General features: G+C 32.8%; 1 protein-coding gene and 1 long non-coding RNA gene across 4 annotated transcripts; both read left to right on the top strand.

Annotated features, from left to right (window-relative positions):
- Positions 1 to 500: 500 nt before the first annotated feature.
- Positions 501 to 19,202, top strand: LOC126724998 (ankyrin repeat-containing protein BDA1-like). The gene is made up of 3 exons (XM_050429468.1): positions 501 to 1,017; positions 17,641 to 17,732; positions 18,222 to 19,202. Exons 1-3 carry the CDS (start codon positions 501 to 503, stop codon positions 19,065 to 19,067), a joined length of 1,455 nt encoding a protein of 484 aa, XP_050285425.1. The 3' UTR covers positions 19,068 to 19,202.
- Positions 7,624 to 10,725, top strand: LOC126724999 (uncharacterized). 3 transcript variants are annotated; one of them, XR_007655233.1, is made up of 4 exons: positions 7,624 to 7,970; positions 8,081 to 8,148; positions 9,384 to 9,576; positions 10,458 to 10,725. It is a non-coding gene; the product is annotated as an uncharacterized LOC126724999 (long non-coding RNA). The 3 variants fall into 3 exon arrangements; XR_007655234.1 differs by having other exon boundaries at positions 8,081 to 8,476; XR_007655232.1 differs by lacking the exons at positions 7,624 to 7,970; positions 8,081 to 8,148 and having other exon boundaries at positions 9,143 to 9,576.
- Positions 19,203 to 19,502: the final 300 nt, after the last annotated feature.

Raw genomic sequence — 19,502 nt, 5'->3', positions numbered from 1 at the left:
CATTTATATCTAAAAAAAATTAAAAGGAAAAAGTGTAAAACAGTAAAACTATACATTAACAATAAAATAAAATAAATAAATAGGACAAATTAACCAAACAATCTCAAAATCTTCTAAATATAATTTTCTTTTGTAGGCGAGATTTTGAACCTAATGCCTTTTCCGAATTTCACTTCAGATATTATATTACAGTGACTTTTTCAAACAAAAGTTCAAGCAAACTTTTAATACTCATCATATTTCGAACTCACCTACCAAATTTTACTTCAAGGAAAACGTGTGTGGTTTGGCCTTTAATTCCTCGTGTCAGTGTCTCTCTAATATGCAATTGACCATGAAATTTCAAAGTCGTCCAACAACTCCAGTACTGATCCTCAACACCACGATGATATAGTCTCAAGCAGTGGACTATAATTGAATATTGGCGTGTGGACTACATCCATCTATTTATATGCTTCTTTCCTGTTATAACAATTCACAAACACCACACTGGGAGAGAAATGGAAATGGCTCAAATTAGACAAGAAGATAATGATATGATAGAACTCTACAAGGCAGCAGGAAATGGGTGTAAAACCACGTTGGATAGGTTGATCCTTAAAGACCCACACTTGCTTAATAAAATTTCATTGACTTCTTTGAGCGAAACTCCATTACACATATCAGCTTTAGTTGGCCACCTTGAATTTAGTAGAGCTCTTCTACTTCTAAAACGCCAACTAACTCGAGAGTTGTACTCCCACAGACGTTGCCCACTTCACTTGGCTTCTGCTGAAGGCCACACAGAGATCGTCCAAGCATTGTTAGATGAAAATAAAGATGCATGCTTGGTTAGTGATCAAGATGGTAGAATTCCTCTCCACTATGCAGCCATGAGAGGACGAGTTGAAGTTGCAAGGAAGTTGATCATTGCCCAACCTAACTCAATAACTCGAGTTGTGTTAGATGGGGGAGAAACTGTTTTGCACTTATGTGTCAAATACAACCAATTAGATTCTTTGAAACTGTTGGTGGAATCTGTGAGTGACGAAGCAGACTTTCTCAATTCCAAAGACCAAGAAGGTGGTAACACTGTCTTGCATTTAGCTGTGATGCTACAGAGAATAGAGGTTGGCTTTTGGTTTTTTTTTTTTTTTTTTTTTTCATAGATTTAGTCTTTTATAAACAAAATTTTCATTTTTGCAGATAGTAAAATATTTGCTTTCTGTGTCTAAAGTGAAAGAAGGAGCAGATGCCTTAAATAAGATGGGTCTTACAGCCTTAGAAGTCTTAAATCACTATCCAAAAGACTGGAAAAGCTTCACCATTCAAAACATCTTTATGGATGCCTGTGTCGTAAGAACAACGAAGAAAAATAATCTCTCACCATCATTAGAAATCGTTGCTGGTCATCACCATTGAGGTACCAAGGTGATTGGTTAGAGGAGACGCGGGGTGCATTAATGCTCAGGAGCGTAGCTAAGATTTTCCACTTGGAAGGCTGAATTATATATTTATATGCTAGTCATAACTCATAATTATTTCAGTAATTATATTTTATATATAATAGTTAAATTTAACATTTTATAATATTTTAAAACTCAGATAAGATTAAAAAATTGTTAATTTTTCTATAAACATATAAAAGATTTTTTTTTTTTTTTTTTTTTTTTTTTTTTTTTATATATTTTTTAAAAGCCTTAGCATCTCCTATTAGAATTGTGCTTGATGATGACCATTCATAAAATAAATTTCATTCATAATCATTTTCATAGTGAAATTTTGAACAATTTTTTCCTTTTTCAAATTGGGATGGGGTTAAGACTTAAGAATGTTTCTTATCTCTAGCGCAACCTAAATTATGTTGTAGAAACATATCAATGTTGGTACAACTTATACGGCACGTGGATTCAAAAGGAAAACAAAAAATCAACTAAAAATATATATAAATGAGATGATAATAATGAGAGAAAAACATATGAGGAAAAAAATTGGAAATATGAGAAAATGATCAAATTTTGCAAAAAAATGATGATGATGGGACCTGAATAAATGAATTTGAAGGCTAAGAATGAAAAGAAAAACACACCAATTCGAGCAATGCACATTGCATTTAAAAATTGAAAACAATAGGAACAGCATCCTTTTTCTATTCTTAAAAAAAATAAAAAGAAAGACACCTAGAGATTAGAGATTCATAAGATTTTGGTAAAAGTGTGTGTATTGTTTGGGTGGAGTCCACTTGAGAAACTAACTAAATATTGGAATTGTAAATGGCTAAATGCAGTCATTGTTATATTTTAAAGGGAAATAACATAAAAACTAACAATGAACATATCTCTATGACATTTTTTTTAAAAGGAAAGTCATTATCCAAAATCAAAGTAAAGAGAAAACTAAGCAAAACAATAGTAAGGAAAAAAAAAAAAATAGCATGAATTGTGAAGATGATGAATATTCATAGCTAATTAGAACTCTAAAACCAGAGATTATCTTCTATTCAATAGTTTGGAAACTACAGGTTCTTGGCATGTTCTACAAGTAGGTGGGCCACTTAGTTTCTTTCTCTTTTATTAAGATTTAAATTGATTTAAGAGTAGTCTAGACTCATGTTTTAGGTGATCTATCCAACTATACTAGACCAATTTTCTTCCATTGACAACAAAAAGGTTCTATGAAATTTTTTAGAGGGGTCAATCATTATAATTTGTATGGGCCCAATTTATTTTTATACAACACTATGGTGCGGTTTGGATCCGCGTTTGCTGCGTCCCGTTTGCAAAAATGCGCGTTTCAGTTTTTTTTTTTTTTTTTTTTTTGCTTTCAGCCGTAAAGGTTGACTTTTCAATCGTGAATAGTGCACGGATGTACTGTTTACGGACCCACAAATATCACTTTTTAACAACTTTTTCATTAAAAATGGGTCCCACAACACTTTTCACACATTTAAAAATTATTTTGTTACAGTGTTTTCAGTTTTCAGTTTCAACAAAATAAGTTCTATTCAAACAGACCCTATAAGAGGATTTCAAAAGTTTGGGAGGGGGGGAGGGGGGGGCATGGCCCCCCAACACTATAAGTTCCTCCACCCCTACTAATGCTGGTGGCTACTGTCATCACAACTATTACTTTTCAACCAGTACTCAACACCCCAGGTGGTGTAAACCCCCCCAGACGGTGTTATGAAAACAAACGTAAATGGCCTGAATTACACATGTGACGCTGGAATCTCAGTGATAGCATGTGACAAAAACGGATACTTAATCTTCATGATTTTCAACACCATCTCTTTCTCTGCATCTTTGTGTGTCGTCTTTTTACTTATTAGTGGATTTCCTCTTAAGAATAAGGTTTGCATGTGCCTCTTAACATTTGCCATGTGTACCACTCTCGCATTCCTAGCCCTTGCCTATCTTTTTGCATTCAATCTGCTGACCCCATATAATCTTTTTGATAAGTCTAAGTTTGCGAGTGACGCGACGTCTGTCGTATCAGGCTGTGTTGTATTTAGTTTGATGGGTGTGGTTGGTACGGTTCTTCTGATTTACACAATTCACATTCTTGCCTGGTTTGTATTGAAGATACGAAAGTTCATCTTATACATACAAAGGCGCTAATAAGTTAAACATTTCGGATTGGACAGACTCGAATCTAAGATCGGAGACTGCAATTTGTATAACTAGCCGAAATTTTAATCGTTTTCTGAATTGGAAAGTGATATGGCAGGTTATATAGTGCTCTACTAGCAATCAATATATACGAGATTGGTATCATAGTGTGTAGGCTACTTTCCAAGTCCAGGTCTTTTCTTCTTTTTTTTCCTCTTATTTACTTTCTCAATCTTTTGTTCTTTTTGTTGGAATGAAAATTCAAACTATGATCCTATGTATTTTATTATTATGTATTTCATTGTACCCAACAAAGATTATATGTAACAGAGTAGAGTTATTTGTTTTTAAATTTTCCCACCCTAACCAAGATTGGTGATGGAGTGTGCAAGGGATTCATCCAGGCTAGGTTGGACCTGTTATATTGTTACTCTATCCTTGACGCATATCCTTCGACACTCAATTTCATCATGAAACTTTATAAAATAAAATAAAGGGATCCATATGTGGTCAGGTTCCCTCATAAATTTCATTCTTTTAGCAATAACTGGTGTGGTCTGTTATGACTATTCCAAAGCCTATCTTTGAAGAAGAACACCAACTGGTGTCGACTGATCTTTCGGACCCGTAATTGTTGATATTGAAGCGAGCCTCTCCTATTTTGAGGTTTGGTCAGTCTATAAATTAAACTAGTCGGAAACCCATGCAATGCACGGGAACTTACCTATTTATAATAGACTAAAATAATTTTATAAAATTTTAAATTGATTATGAAACTATAGTATTGCGTGAATTGCTCCTATCTTTTTGAGTTACAATTTGATGAATAAGCCAAATTTAGATATTGAAAAAAAAATAACTAAAAAGTTCTGATGTTAAAACGTTCGAAAGGGGAAAAAAATCAAAAAATTTACTGGCATTGCCTAGAAATTATTGAAACAAAACAAAATATATATGACTATCAAATAGAGAAATATAAGGGAAAGATAGGTTACCTTATTGCGAGACAATTTCAGTAAGGATGGAAAGCTTTTCTAAGTTTTTTTTATCCAATTCTTCCTAATTGATGAAAAATTTGGTTCAAACATTGTCCAACACTTTGAAGGTGCAAATAATATAGGCTTCCAACATAATCTTTAATTAATAAACAAAGAAGCATGACACCATAAGAGAAAACATAAAATAACATATAGTGCATATACCTTACTCCACAGCTGTGAGAAAATATCCACACAAAAGGAATTAAAAACTTGTACATACGTCTCCATAAGGTAAAGCTTAAGGTTATATAATCTAAAATAATATAGAATATAGCACCTTTGAACCACACAAAAAGTTAGCAAACTTACTACAATACTTGTAATTATACTATATATTGTAAAGTACTACTCCATACAAAACAAAAGCAAAAAAAAACTAATTCACAAAAAAAGAGAAAAAGCAATAGCAAGCGTACCAAAGAAATTGAAACTTAGGGTTTTCTCTCTTAGTGGAGACGGACAAAGAAGATTGCTTTAGGATTTTCAAAGATTTTGTCTCTTATATATATATATAAGAGACTCCTGTTAGGACTCTCTCACTATTTAGTTTTAAAAATTAATTTTTTTTTTAAATTAAAATGATGATGTGGAAAATTGTGGGAGTTTCAAAAGCTTTGGTTTTATATATATATATAGATTATACTTGCCTCACCCGCATTTTTTTCAAAAAATTTGAACCAACACATATTTAGAAAACTATTGTCTAATTTTTTTTCTCAAAAAAATTACACTATTCTCTAATTTTCTAATTCTTTTTTCTTTTAATATTTAATTTTAAATATGTATACTATGGTACCACTTTTGTATATCACTCTAAGCTTCACCAATCATAACTTGCCATAAAATTAAAATTTGTTATTTAATTTAAACTTTGAGTATTATATAAGGAAAGTCATACAAATACTATTTCGTTTCATCTCTTCAAATGCTTTTCTTTCTACTATCGCATGTGTGATGGACAAAAAGTGATGAGTACATAGAAAAAGTTGTAGGTAAAAAATGTCCACTATTCACAATTAATCATTTTAGCATAGTGTGAAATCAAGTTTGAATTGAGTCTAACCTAGATTTATTTATATTAAATCCTAGTTTATCATATGAAAATTTCTAATCAAATCTGAGATTTTTTTTTTTTTTTTTGGTGTTTTTTTTCCCTCATACAATTCCTTTCTCTCTTTTTTTTTTTTTTTTTTTTTTTTTTTTTTTTTTTTAAATAAAAGAAAAGAAAAGAAAATTTGATTGAAGATGATTGAAAAATGTCAGTCATGATTAATTTAATTTAATTTAAAAGATAATACACACTTTATTGATTTTGAATATTAGCATATCATTATAAATATGAGCTTATAAGATACTCAATAAATCTCAGGACGTACTCAATTTCACATCTAACTTCACAATGTACTAAATTAATCAATTATGAGTAGTGGATACTTTCTATTGAAAGTTAACCATCTTTCTGACCAATGCTAGTTGAAGAAGTGTTGCTGGAAACTTTTATGTGTTTCTCCAGTATGAGTCTTGACATGATATGAAAATGTTAAGAACTAACCTAACACATTTGAAATGTAAATGACCATTTAGATATATAAGACAAACGTTGGGGGACCAAAATAGTAATTAATTCTAAATTTTATTTGATGTGCGTTTAATTTTTTATTTTTAAATCTAAATTTGGGAATTATAGAAATTTAAAAATCAAAATTCCTTCAGTACTTCTGAGCGGAATTTGCAAACAAAAAATTCAAATTACAAACACCAGCAAAACATGCATGTGTTATTATTCTTTCACTTGGTAATAAGGCTGGCCGGCTGGGTTCACATGTGTTATAGTTAAACTTTTGACCTATTGAGTTTCTTGAAGAAGCTCCACATATAAAATAAATATGATTTTCCCAATCCAAATAAAGTATTAAACAAGTTAACTTTTGACCTACTTTACAATTTTTTTCTTTTTTTGAAACAACAAAATAAAATTATTACTTTCACTTGTTATCAATTTTGTATTTTTGTCACTGTCATTTCTTACTATGCTCATTTTGTTATGATTTAAATTTAGATCAAATTGCCCGATATATAAAAATTATCACTTAACTGCATTGTTGAAAGAAATTCAAAAAATAATAGATTTTCCATAAAATAATCAATTAAACACCAAATTACCCCTATTCACACTACAAAAAAAAGCTGTCTACAGCAGCGATTTTTTTAGTGGCATTTGCCAAAAATGCCACTATAAGTACCCTATAGTGACGTTTTTAAAAAATGCAGCCAATAGACCTATTTACAGCCTCGTTTAGGGGGCTCTATAGTGGTGTTTTTAAACACTGGACCTATAGCAAAGATTGATAAAAGAAATGGGTGTGCATGGGTACCTCACATCTTTTTATTTCATAATGATACTCTCAAACTTATTCTTAATGAAACACGCGTTAATTTTCCTTAATTATCCAATGAGCCGTCAAATAAAAAGGGTTTTCTATTTCCTGTTTGGTTTTCCTTTAAAAACATGCATGAAGTAAGTGCTGACTCCTTAATTAATTTTTATAACCTTCTTTTACTTTTTTTTATTAAAATAAACCATTATAAATGGGGGCATCATGTGTCCACAAATTGCCGGCTTCACTGAACACCAATATATATATAAAATTTAAAATGCCACAGGGTCAAGATTGTCACATGACTCTGATCACAACATCAACATGCAATAGTTTAATAACTAGTAAATTTGAGGTTATTCTCGAATAAATTTTTATATTGCATTGGAATTAGGGAAACCAAATTGCTTATTATTATTATTATCTATATATATATATAAAACCGAAGCTTTTGAAGCTTCCACAATTTTCCACATCATCACCATTTAAAAAAAATTAAAAAACTATATTTATTTTCCAATCCACGTCATAATTTTTTTTTAAATCATCAGCATTATTTTTTTTAAAAAAAAAAAAAAAAAAAAAGATAAAAAAACCTATTTCTATTTCCACGACAAAACCAAACCGATACCCAAATTTTTGTTCTCCTTCCCCAAACCCTAAACCTCTTCTTACACACCGCCTCTTTGTTCTCTATTTCTCTCCCTCATCTCTCTTCTCTACCCTTTCAACCTCTGATTTGTTTTTCAATCAAACCCGTTAAAACCCTAAACATTAGAGTACTAATTAGCCCAATTACGTTCTTTTCTTTTCTATTTTTTTTTTTTTGTTGAATCTCTGCTATGATCTAAATTAATTCTTTGCTTCTTGCATATTTCATTGACAGGTCAATCACGTAGCCACTGAATCATCATCACCAACATTGATCATTCGTGCTAATTTTTCTATTATATACTATCCTTTGTGTAAGTTCCCCGATAAAACCCTAAACCTCTTCTTACACACCGCTAAAATTCAATAATTTTGGAGTTTTTCATAAGGACCAATCACATGCATGTGACGGTTTTGTTTTCAGGATGAAGCAGAGGGTAAAAGTGAATGTTGCCCCAAAATCTCCCGGTTCAATTTCTCAAGAACTCCTTGGTAAGATCTCCTTGAATCCTCAATCTTCCTTATCTTCTTCCTTTTTTGTTGCTGTTGTCCTAATCTATTTGCTTATAATTAATTTGTGGTTTTTGTTTCCATAGTTTTTGAACATTCTTGAATTAGGACGAAATCAAGATGACTTTGAGGCTGAAGGATTGATTTGGGGTTTTTATTAGTTTTGGGATTTTGGGGTTCCTAATTAGGGTTTGCTGCAATTATAGATTTCAATTGCTAATATGTTTCCTCTTTGTTCTTTTTTGTTTTTCCCAGGGAAACACCATAGAAGATCAAATTCTACCTATGCTTTGTCTCTTTGTGTTTTGAGGTTTTAATTTAATTTAGGATTTCCTCCCTAACCTGTTCTCTTTATTTATTTGTTAGTAGGAGTGAAATTGTGGTTTTTGGGTCCAGTTTAGCACTTTAGTTTACTAATTTGTGTTTTTTTTAATTCAAAACTTCTGAATAAGGTTTTAAATATATTTTGGGTTCTATTTGTTGTTATCCATATAATTGTAGACAAGCTATGAGTCTTCCATGTTTGAAAGACTTAATCTTCATCAAAATATATGAACACTAACAAAAATATTTTTAATTTTGCATTTCGTAGGATTTAGTTTTCTGTATTTTGGTTGGTTGGTTTTGATTTAATTTATTGGGTATCAAACTTGTGAAGAATTTTGGAGAGCAAGCTTGATCAGCTTTGTGGAGGCTCTTTGTGTTCTAAACCTGCTTGTATGTTAGTAAGAGCAAAGTAGATGGTGAGGTCTTGGGTTCAAGATCCAGCCAATGTATGTGTATCTTACTTATAAAAAAAATGTAGGTTAGCTCAGTCTTTAGGCTTATCATAGCAATTTCTGTTGTAATTTTGTACAATATCAGCTCTGTTCCATTTCAATTCCTTTTATACATTGTATAGTTTCTTCTTATAGTGTTATAGTTTTTTCAATGATATGATTGTGATTTAAAATGGTATGGAGAGCTGCAATCTAAATTCCAAAAGGAGCAGCCAGGAGCAGCTATGCTAATTGTTACTCCCTATAAGATGCATTTAGATTTTATTTATTCTGCCACTTCCCTTATTGTTATATCACTGAATTATCCTCTAGACTTATTATATTTGTAAATGCTCTTGATGAATTTTTTTCATATTAGGGAAGTTATTAATTATCTCTAATTTGTTTTAATTGGAACTCTTACAATACAAATATGTAAGTACATATATGTAATTGCAGGTACAGAGCTACAGCCATGCTTAGCATGCCATCAACCTCATTGAAATTTATGTTGCATAAAGGATATAAGAAAGTTGTGTTGTTTTCACCTTGCAATGGCAAAGACAAGATTTAGCAAAATAAGTACAGCCTCCAAAGTTTTATTCAGCATAAATATAATCAGGATGAGATTTTGATTGGTTTCTCATGTCAGGTAATTCTCCCAATTCTTTTCAAATTTGTTTTCCTAAATTATATCCGTTTGTCTCTCTATTTGTTTGTAAACTCCACCATTGAATCTCTATACATCCCTATTTTTTCCATATGGATTTTTCTTTTATTTCGTTTGGTTCCCTATTGCTTGATTATTTTTCATGTTTTTTTTTTTTTGTTTGATGGGTTTCCTTTGGTTTTGGAGGATTGCAAGGAACACAACCTAGAAGGTTTTAATTCTTCTACTATTCTGTTTTGTTCCTTTTTCTACTATTAAAAAAAAACATAACAAAGTTCTCCATTGTTCTATGGTTCATCATTTTAAGTTGTATTATGTTTTTTTTTTTTTTTAATTTAATTTTTTTAATGAAAAAGTTGTACTATGTTGATAAAACAAAGTTTAGAAATTTAGTACTTTTATTGTTAATTGCTTCTTTGCTGAGATGTAATTGTTCTCAACTCTATAGGATTCTCTTCTTTTTTTTTTTTTTTTTTGGTTATGGTTTTTTTCCCTAGCCTATGTTTATACTAAACATGTTGATGAAAGGGTGATTATTTACATTTAAAGCTTTTTTTTTTTTTTTTAATGAGAATCACAAAGACATCTAAAACTGAAAAAGAAAGTTTAAACTCCTAGAGTTTAATATATAGATTGCTTAAGTTGAACTTTATGCCCTAAGACTTTGGGGTTACACATCAATTTTTTCATCTTTGTTGAAAATCTGAGTTGGATCATATTTTGTTCCTGAACCTATTACTGTTTTAGAATCCAAATTTTGGATTGGAATCATGCTTTTCTATATTACTTGCAATTAATTTTTTAACTCAAATTTGTAGTTGGATTGTCATATCTTTTGCCTCACAAAATGTTAAATGTTGCAGGTGGTTTCTTTTACCCAAATTTGTGTTGTGGACTTTTATTATTGCCCATAATCCATCCTATGATCCTTGCTTTACACTTGAGGTTAGAAGAAAAGGAGAGAGCCCCCCTTTTTAAAATTTTTTATTTATTCCGTAGCTATTTTCAACCAAACAAGACTTGGTTTTTGGGCATTAATTGTAAGGCCATGAAAGTTCTTAAATTGAAGGATTTACATTGGCAACTGCTTATTCTTAACTTAAATTTGTTAAGATTCTCATCCCTTTTTTAGTCAATTTGTATTCTCCTTATATTTTCCCCCATTTTGCTCTTGCTTTAACATTCTGTACTATTATGGGTTAAAAAAAATCATAATATGCTTTGAGCCATAATATGCTTTGAGCCAAATTATAAAAATTATCCCGTGCATTGCACGGGTTAGCGACTAGTTTTTTTAATTTTCAAAAAAGAAGAGACCACAGGGGTACAAATTGACTTCATAAGTAGCTTTTTTATATATTCGTTCAAAATTTAGTTATTTTGGTGTCAATCATGGAGACAACTAGACATATGATCATCCCAATCCTCAGAAGGCATGGCCACAAAAGTTGAGCTATTTACAACCAAGTTATATGCCGTAAATATTGCATCCAACTGTATGTCAAGTTGACTTCTAAGACACTTTATTTAGGATGTTGTATCCATGTTGACTTCTAATAGTGTTTTATATATGCTGTACCGTGTTTGTTGATGATCTAAAACCTTTGAGTGGGATCTCAATGTCACAAATGTGGATGTTTGTGTTCAACAGATTCAAGATAAAAAGAGTCCGTGAATTTGGAGCTAGACATGGCCGTATGAGTAAGTTCAACAAAAGGTAGTTTTAGATTTTAGGGAGAAAATCTATTGTAAACTTCCATTCTATCATAGTGAATTTGTTTCCCTTGAGGATAACTAGGTGTTAAGGTCAAAAATATCACAATATTGTATCAAGGCCTAAAACAATACAAAAATTGAAATTTAAGAACCATTTGGGCTTTCAAGGAAAGGAAAAGGCCCCAAATTCACTAAAGTAAGAAGGAAGGGACCCAAACCCATGAACGAGTAAGCTTTGGGCCTTATAAAACAAAGAAAAAAAGAAGCTCAGCCCAGCCCTTAAGAGAGAAAATCTCTAGGGAACTCAGAGAGAAAGTTGAACCAGGATTCCTAGAAACCTAGGATCCTCAGGATATGCAGCAGGAGACCAAGTTGGGATTGAGACAGCTCAAGGGAGCATGCCCATGAACACAAAGAACTAGAGTAGATATTCCCCATCAACCGTCTAATGATGCGGAAAAAGGCAAAGGACTTGGGAACCAACACTTCATGAAAAAAAGGTCTGGTACCTTGGGGAACCTAAGAAGATGGACCATGAAGGAAAGTGGCTGGGGATTTTTCAACTTGATAGGAAGGAATCTGCCTACTTAGAGAAAATGATAAAAGGTAAAGCAGCGAAAAAGTGGGTCTTAAAAGTAGTATCTAAAAGTTTTAGGAAAAGAAGAATTTGAAGTCAGCCCTTTGGACCTCCCAGAAAAGGAAGGTTAGCTAGGGACTTTTGGAAAGGGAACCTCAAAAGGGGAAAATAGTGAGAAAATAAGGAAGGGACCAGCTATCAATGTTGCTGACACAACATTGGTTCTGATACTCAGAGCAGCAAATGGAGGGAATCAGTGGTACACCAAAAACCCTTAAAGGGCACTTTAAAAGGAGGGGGAGACAACAGTAAAAACCATTCAGCAATAGTGAATCAGAGAGAAAAGCTCCTTTAGAAAACTCCTTCAGAGTTCAAAAAGAGAGAAGAGATGGAAAATACCATTCAGGATCCTGAGACAGACACTAAAGAATACACTTGGATTCAAAGAGATTCAAATCTTAGAAGTCTTGGAAGCCTAAAAGAGCTATCTAAGTCTGTGATTTTTTAACTTATTTGGACCTCGTAATATATCCTAGTGTAATGAAAGCATAATGTATTGAAAACTTAAGAAAATAATGAAGTATTTTTTTATTATCCTGAGGATTCCTAACGTTTTTATTCACTTTCTCTTTACTTATATCATTCTTTACTGTTTTTTACTATGCAATACGTGTATATTTTCTATGTGTTAGTGTATATATATTGTAGGATCCATGTTTTGTGCACAATTTGGTTCGTAATCAGCCCAACTTAACTGCGGTGAACTAAACCCAGTTCACTAAACTTAAGCATAAGGCCTAGGATCCTTGATTCTAATTGGGCCTGTGTGCTAAAAAAAAAGAACCCACACTAGGTTAAATCCTCCTTAAGTTTTTTTTATCTTGAAATAGTTGGTTTTATTGGTTTTCCTAAATTATCATATCGTTATGTTATTTACTTTTCCGCTATGCATGATATAATTTGTTACTGTTTAACCTAAATCTCATTATTAACTTATGTAATTACTGGGCTAATTCATTACGTTAAACTAATCTGATTTAAAAGGGGTCTAAATAAACAATTTGAACATAGGAATTGATAGGGTAAAATTTCACCCTAATCCTCAGATGGTCTTTGTATAATGACTGACCAGAATTTGACATCATTAATCCCCTTAACATGGCATTCACTTATTAGCTCAGACTTGATATTGTTCTAATTATGTAGGGCCTAAATAATTTCTTGATGTTTTCCTTTCTTTAGTCTATACTATTTATAAGAGGATTCCCCTCAAACTAAACTTTTATATAGTTCAAATATACTCTCATTAATGAAAGGTAACTTCTTTTAGAAATAGGGCCATAATGTCAAACAAACAAATAACAGATTCGTTTTGAATTCAAAAAGAGAATCCTAAAATTTAAGAATTTTTTTTTTCCTTCAAATTTATCTTTTATTCCTTAAAATTTAGCCCCTTTTTTTAATTTTAATTTTCGGTTTTCTTAGTCCCTTATTCTTAGGTTTTTGTTTTTGTTTCTTTTCTCCTTCTCAAATCTTCTTTTCTTTATTTTGAATTTGAAAGGAAAAAAAACACACACACGCTCCTACTATAGAACCAACGGTCCAACACTGTAACTTCTTATCCATTTTTTTTACATCTTCCTTTTTCCTCTCTTTTAAATTTTTAGGCTGTGTTTGTTTCATGTAAGTGATTTTCCGGAAAATACTTATTTTCCAGAAATGCTATTTTCCGAAAAGGAAAATATTTTGAAGTGTTTGGTTGCATTTCAGAAAATGTTGTGAAAAATATTTTTTGGTATTTGGTTGTATGGTTGAAAATGCTATTTTCCTACAAATTTTTCACACGGCAATTCAACCCACGACAGCAAACTCCAGCAATCAAAAGCCACAACCACCAAAACACCAACACCACACCACCACAACACCACCACCACACCACCACAACAACAACAAAAATCAAAATCACACAGAAAACACATTTTCTCACATTTTCTCACCTGGCAAACAAATATATAATTTCATCCCTCAATTAAGAAACACAAATAAAACTCAGAAAAAAAAAAATCATAATCCGGTCAAATTGAAAGAAGAAGGAAGAGAGGGAGGACAATCGGTTTTGGGGTGCGATGATCGCGATCGGGGACGACGAATCGGTGCTGTGACTACGATTGCGATTGGAGCGAAGGCGAGATCGCGATCGGGGACGACGAATCTGGGTTCGCGATCGAGGACGACGAATCGCTGCTGCGACTGCGATCGCGATCAGCGCGAAGGCGAAGTCGAAGGGCGAAGTCAAACGGCGAAGTTGAAGGGTGCAATTCGAAGTCGAACGGCGAAGTCGAAGTCGAAGTCAAAGTCGAACGGCTCTGGGCTCTGGGTTCGATCTCTTTATGGGTGCGATCTCTCTGGCCGGAGCTTGGCTAGCCAGAGGGGTGTGCTCTCTCCGTCTCTCTTCTTCCTCTATCTCACTCTCACTCAGCTCTCTCTCTCTCTCTCTCTCTCTCTCTCTCTCTCTCTCTCTCTATGTTTTCCGGAAAATTGTATTTGAAGGTAAAATAAAAACGGAAATCAATTTACATCCAACACACGGTCAACTGAAAACCATTTCCGGAAAATGTATTTTCCATGCGCAACCAAACACTCGTAAATACGGAAAAGCATTATCGGAAGTGATTTTCACCCAAAACAAACACAGCCTTAATTTTCAGAATTTTCTCCTTAATCCTTGTCTCTTCCCTTAAAATTAGGCACTTAACTAAACGTACTGTCGGAGGTTTGTAACCGCAATGGGATAGGATTTTTTTTCTTAAATAAGACTTCCCAACCAGGCTAATGGATTTAACACTGGAATCTAGAAAACAAAAAAGATTTCCCACACTCCTAAGTTTTGGCGCCTGGTAATTGTTTTTTTTTTTTTTTTTTTTTTTTTTTTTTTTTTTTTTTTTTTTTCTCTCTCTCTCTCTCTTTTAAATTTTTAACCCACATTTCACCATCTTTATCTCTTCTCTGCTTACAAAAGATCCACCGTAGTCTCAACATATTTGAGAGTTACTCAATGACATAGGAAAAAAATAATAATATTTTCCGTAATTTCTCTAGGTAATCTTTTATAGTTGTTTTCTTTTAATTCCTATGTAGCTTTGCGTATATATTGAGTTTGAATACGTACCTATATATTTATTCATGTAAATGTTCATTTAAATTTTTGACTTTTTGTTAACAAGATATGCAGAGAGTTTTCCTAACATGATGGAGCTTTTATTTCTATGGCCTTAGTTAGAGTTATAGGACCAAATTCAGGACCGGTTTGGTATTATAAACATTACTCAAATTCTTTGTCTTGCTAAGGAATTCTAGACATGATAGGGGACAGCAAATTTGTTATAGTGTAGTTTGCAATGTATTTCATTTCAGCTATTAGGATTCAAGTAAATTTTAGGATGTGAGTTAAGAGAGTTTTTTTTTTTTTTTTTTTTGGGGGGGGGGGGGGGGGGGGGGTGGTGTGAGGGGAGATTCTGTGTTCAAAAAAAGAAAAGTTTATAAGCACGCGCAACGCACTTAGGTAGAGGTTAGTCTTTGATATATGTGCTTGAATTTGATTACCAGGTGTATGGACCCATCATAACTTCACACGCTTTTCGACAAAATGCCTATGTGAAAATTTCCAGGAAAAGCTTGAATGTTAGGCGCAACCCCACTATTGTCAATGCCAAAACCTGATGCTTAACCTATTAAAAACAAAAAAAACCCGGTGCTATTAACACTTTATGAACACAGGATAAGCTTGAATGTTAGGCCCAACCCCACTACTGTCAATGCCGAAACCTGGTCCTTAACACTTATACTTTATCAACCCAGGACAATCTTGAATGTTGGGCCCAACCCCACTACTGTCAATGCCAAAACCTGGTGCTTAACACTTATACTTTCAACCCACAACTTGTCTGATGTTTTTGTCCAAAATTTCATTACAGTTAACTCTGTTTTTGTCTGATGTTCGTTTGGTGCCATTTAGCAAAACTTGTCTCTACGTACAACGCGTCGGCGTCAGCAATAGTGTGTACAGTCATATTGTATAGACTTTTTCTTTTTTTCTTATGTATTGGCTATCAGCCTATTGCAAATCTCTTCCCCTATAACAACCGTAAGATATACCCAATACGGACGTTATCTGTTTCCATGTTTAGGATGATAAATAATGAAATTATGCAATCTCTGCCCCTTACAAAATTTTATAAACCAAGAGAAACGAAATTGGGAGAATTGAAATATTAATTTAATGCTCTTATTAAATAGATATTATCAGTGCATGGTGCTTCTATTTTTTTTTTTTGATGGGACATGGTCATTTGATATAGTTTATTTTATGTGTTTTATTATATTTAAATAATAAAATAAATAAAAGACATTTATATCTAAAAAAAATTAAAAGGTAAAAGTGTAAAACAGTAAAACTATACATTAACAATAAAATAAAATAAATAAATAGGATAAATTAACCAAACAATCTCAAAATCTTCTAATATAATTTTCTTTCTTTTGTAGGCGAGATTTTGAACCTAATGCCTTTTCTGAATTTCACTTTAGATATTGTATTACAATGAACTTTTCAAACAAAAGTTCTAGGAAAGTTTTAATACTCATCATATTTCGAACTCACCTAACAAATTTTACTTCAAGGAAAACGTGTGATGTTTGGCCTTTCCACGTGCCTATAACTACACTTTGACACAAATTTTTTCATAACTTGATGACATGTATTATTGTAATTGGTAAACCATTATTTTCATATAAGCTCACAACTTTTTCTTTATTACACAGGATTGTGGCAAAAAAAATTATGTCCATAGAATTTCCAAAAAAAAAAAAAACTAATGGTAGTAGTATCGTTCGTGGCCTCGGTTTTTATATATAGTATTGATGTGAATCTGCCTCCTGTCAATATCATTTAGAATCTTGTTGTTAACCCATCCAAAAACAATGGACAGAACATAGAAAAAACAATGCCACTTTTAGGCGGGTTAATAAAAAATGTGACAGCTTTTTGTTAGGGTCTAATATACAATTGACCATGAAATTTCAAAGTCGTCCAACAACTCCAGCACTGATCATCAACACCACGATGATAGTCTCAAGCAGTGGACTATAATAGAATATTGGCGTGTGGACTACATCCATCTATTTATATGCTTCTTTCCTGTTATAACAATTCACAAACACCACATTGGGAGAGAAAATGGAAATGGCTCAAATTAGACAAGAACATAATGATATGATAGAACTCTACCAGGCAGCAGGAACTGGGTGTAAGACCACGTTGGATAGGTTGATTCTTGAAGACCCATACTTGCTTAATAAAATTTCATTGACTTCTTTGAGCGAAACTCCATTACACATATCAGCTTTAGTTGGCCACCTTGAATTTAGTAAAGCTCTTCTACTTCTAAAACCCCAACTAACTCGAGAGTTGGACTCCCACAGATGTTGCCCACTTCACTTGGCTTCTGCTGAGGGCCACACAGAGATCGTCCAAGCATTGTTAGATGAAAATAAAGATGCATGCCTGGTTAGTGATCAAGATGGTAGAATTCCTCTCCACTATGCAGCCATGAGAGGACGAGTTGAGGTTGTAAGGAAGTTGTTCATTGCCCAACCTAACTCAATAACTCAAGGTGTGTTAGATGGGGGAGAAACTGTTTTGCACTTATGTGTCAAATACAACCAATTATATTCTTTGAAACTGTTGGTGGAACTTGTGAGTGACGAAGCTGACTTTCTCAATTCCAAAGACCACGAAGGTGGCAACACTGTCTTGCATTTAGCTGTGATGCTTCAGAGAATAGAGGTTGGTTTTTTGTTTTTTGTTTTTTTTTTTTTTTGACAAAATTTAGCTACAAAATTGATTATAATTTTAGGCTACAAACTTACTCAATATTTTTTTTATTGGAGGTGAATTTTGACAAATCCATCATTGGATTACATCTTCTTCTTATATCCTCCATGTTTGCAAAATTTCAAGAAAATTAAAGACCAATAGTTATGTCATCAATAAATTTTTAAATTGCAAGTTTTTGTAATTTAAAATTATGTATGAAATATAAGATTATAGATTATATAGTAAATAATATTTAATTGACAAAAAAATTAATGTGTATTAAGAGTGTAAAAAACGTGTAATTCAACAGTTAGATTTTCAAAATATGCAGTAATATTTATTTTATTGAGTGAGTTTGTAGTCTAAAGCTGTAACCAATTTTGTAGCAAAACTTTGTTTTTTTTTTTTTTTTTTTTCCACGTATTTAGTCTTTTATAAACAAAATTTTCATTTTTGCAGATAGTAAAATATTTGCTTTCTGTGTCTAAAGTGATAGAAGGAGCAGATGCCTTAAATAAGATGGGTCTTACAGCCTTAGAAGTCTTAAATCACTATCAAAAAGACTTCAAAAGCTTCACCATTCAAAACTTCTTTATGGATGCCTGTGCCGTAAGAACAACGAAGAAAAATAATCTCTCACCAGCATTAGAAATTGTTGTCGGTCACCATGATTCAGCAAAACGAAAGAGGTCAAGCAAGAAAAGGTGGAACAAATGGTTAAAGTACTTGAGGTACCAAGGTGATTGGTTAGAAGAGACGCGAGGTGCACTAATGGTGGTGGCTACTGTCATCACAACTATCACTTTCCAACCAGCAGTCAACCCTCTAGGCGGTGTTTTGCAACCAAAAGAAAACGGTAATTTTGTTTGGGAATTTAACGCAAAGTTAATATGTGAGGCTGGAAATTCGATGTTAGTATGCAGCCCAAACAGAGACAGAATGAAAGAGTACTTAATCTTCATGATTTTCAACACCGTCTCTTTCACTGCATCTTTGTGTGTCGTCTTTTTGCTTATTAGTGGATTTCCTCTTAAGAATAAGGTTTGCATGTGCCTCTTAACATTTGCCATCTGTACCTCTCTCATATTCTTAGCCTTTGCCTATTTGTCTGCATTCAGCCTGCTGATCCCATTTCCCTTTTTTAAGGGGTTTGCTTATAACGCGACGTTGGTCATATCATTTTGTGTTCAGCTTAGTTTGATGGTTGTGGTTGGTGTGGTTCTTCTGATTCACACAATTCGCTTACTCGCCTGGTTGGTAGTGAAGATACGAAAGTTCACCTTATACATACAAAGGCGCCAATAAGTTAAACAGTTCGGATTGGACAGACTCGAATCTAAGACCGGAGACTGCAATTGTATTACTAGCTGAAATTTTAATCGTTTTCTGAATTGGAAAGTGACATGGCAGGTTATATAGTGCTCTACGGCAATCAATATATACGAGATTGGTATCATAGTGCGTAGGCTACTAACCAAGTCCAGGTCTTTTCTTCTTCTTTTTTCCTCTTATTTACTTTTTCATTCTTTTGTGCTTTTTGTTGAAATGAAAATTCGAACTATGATCCTATGTATTTTATTATTATGTATTTCATTGTACTTAACAAAGATCATATGTAACAGAGTAGAGTTATTAGTTTTTAAATTTTCTCACTTTAACCAAGATTGGTGATGGAGTGTGCAAGAGATTCATCCCAGTCTAGATTGGAACGGTTAAAAGCATTAAAATTCGGTTTCTTCA

Source organism: Quercus robur, chromosome 5, assembly GCF_932294415.1.
Source record: "Quercus robur chromosome 5, dhQueRobu3.1, whole genome shotgun sequence".
NCBI classification, from domain to species: domain Eukaryota; kingdom Viridiplantae; phylum Streptophyta; class Magnoliopsida; order Fagales; family Fagaceae; genus Quercus; species Quercus robur.
The sequence above is the reverse complement of the archived record's forward strand: the minus strand, read 5'-3'. Positions and strand labels throughout refer to the sequence as shown.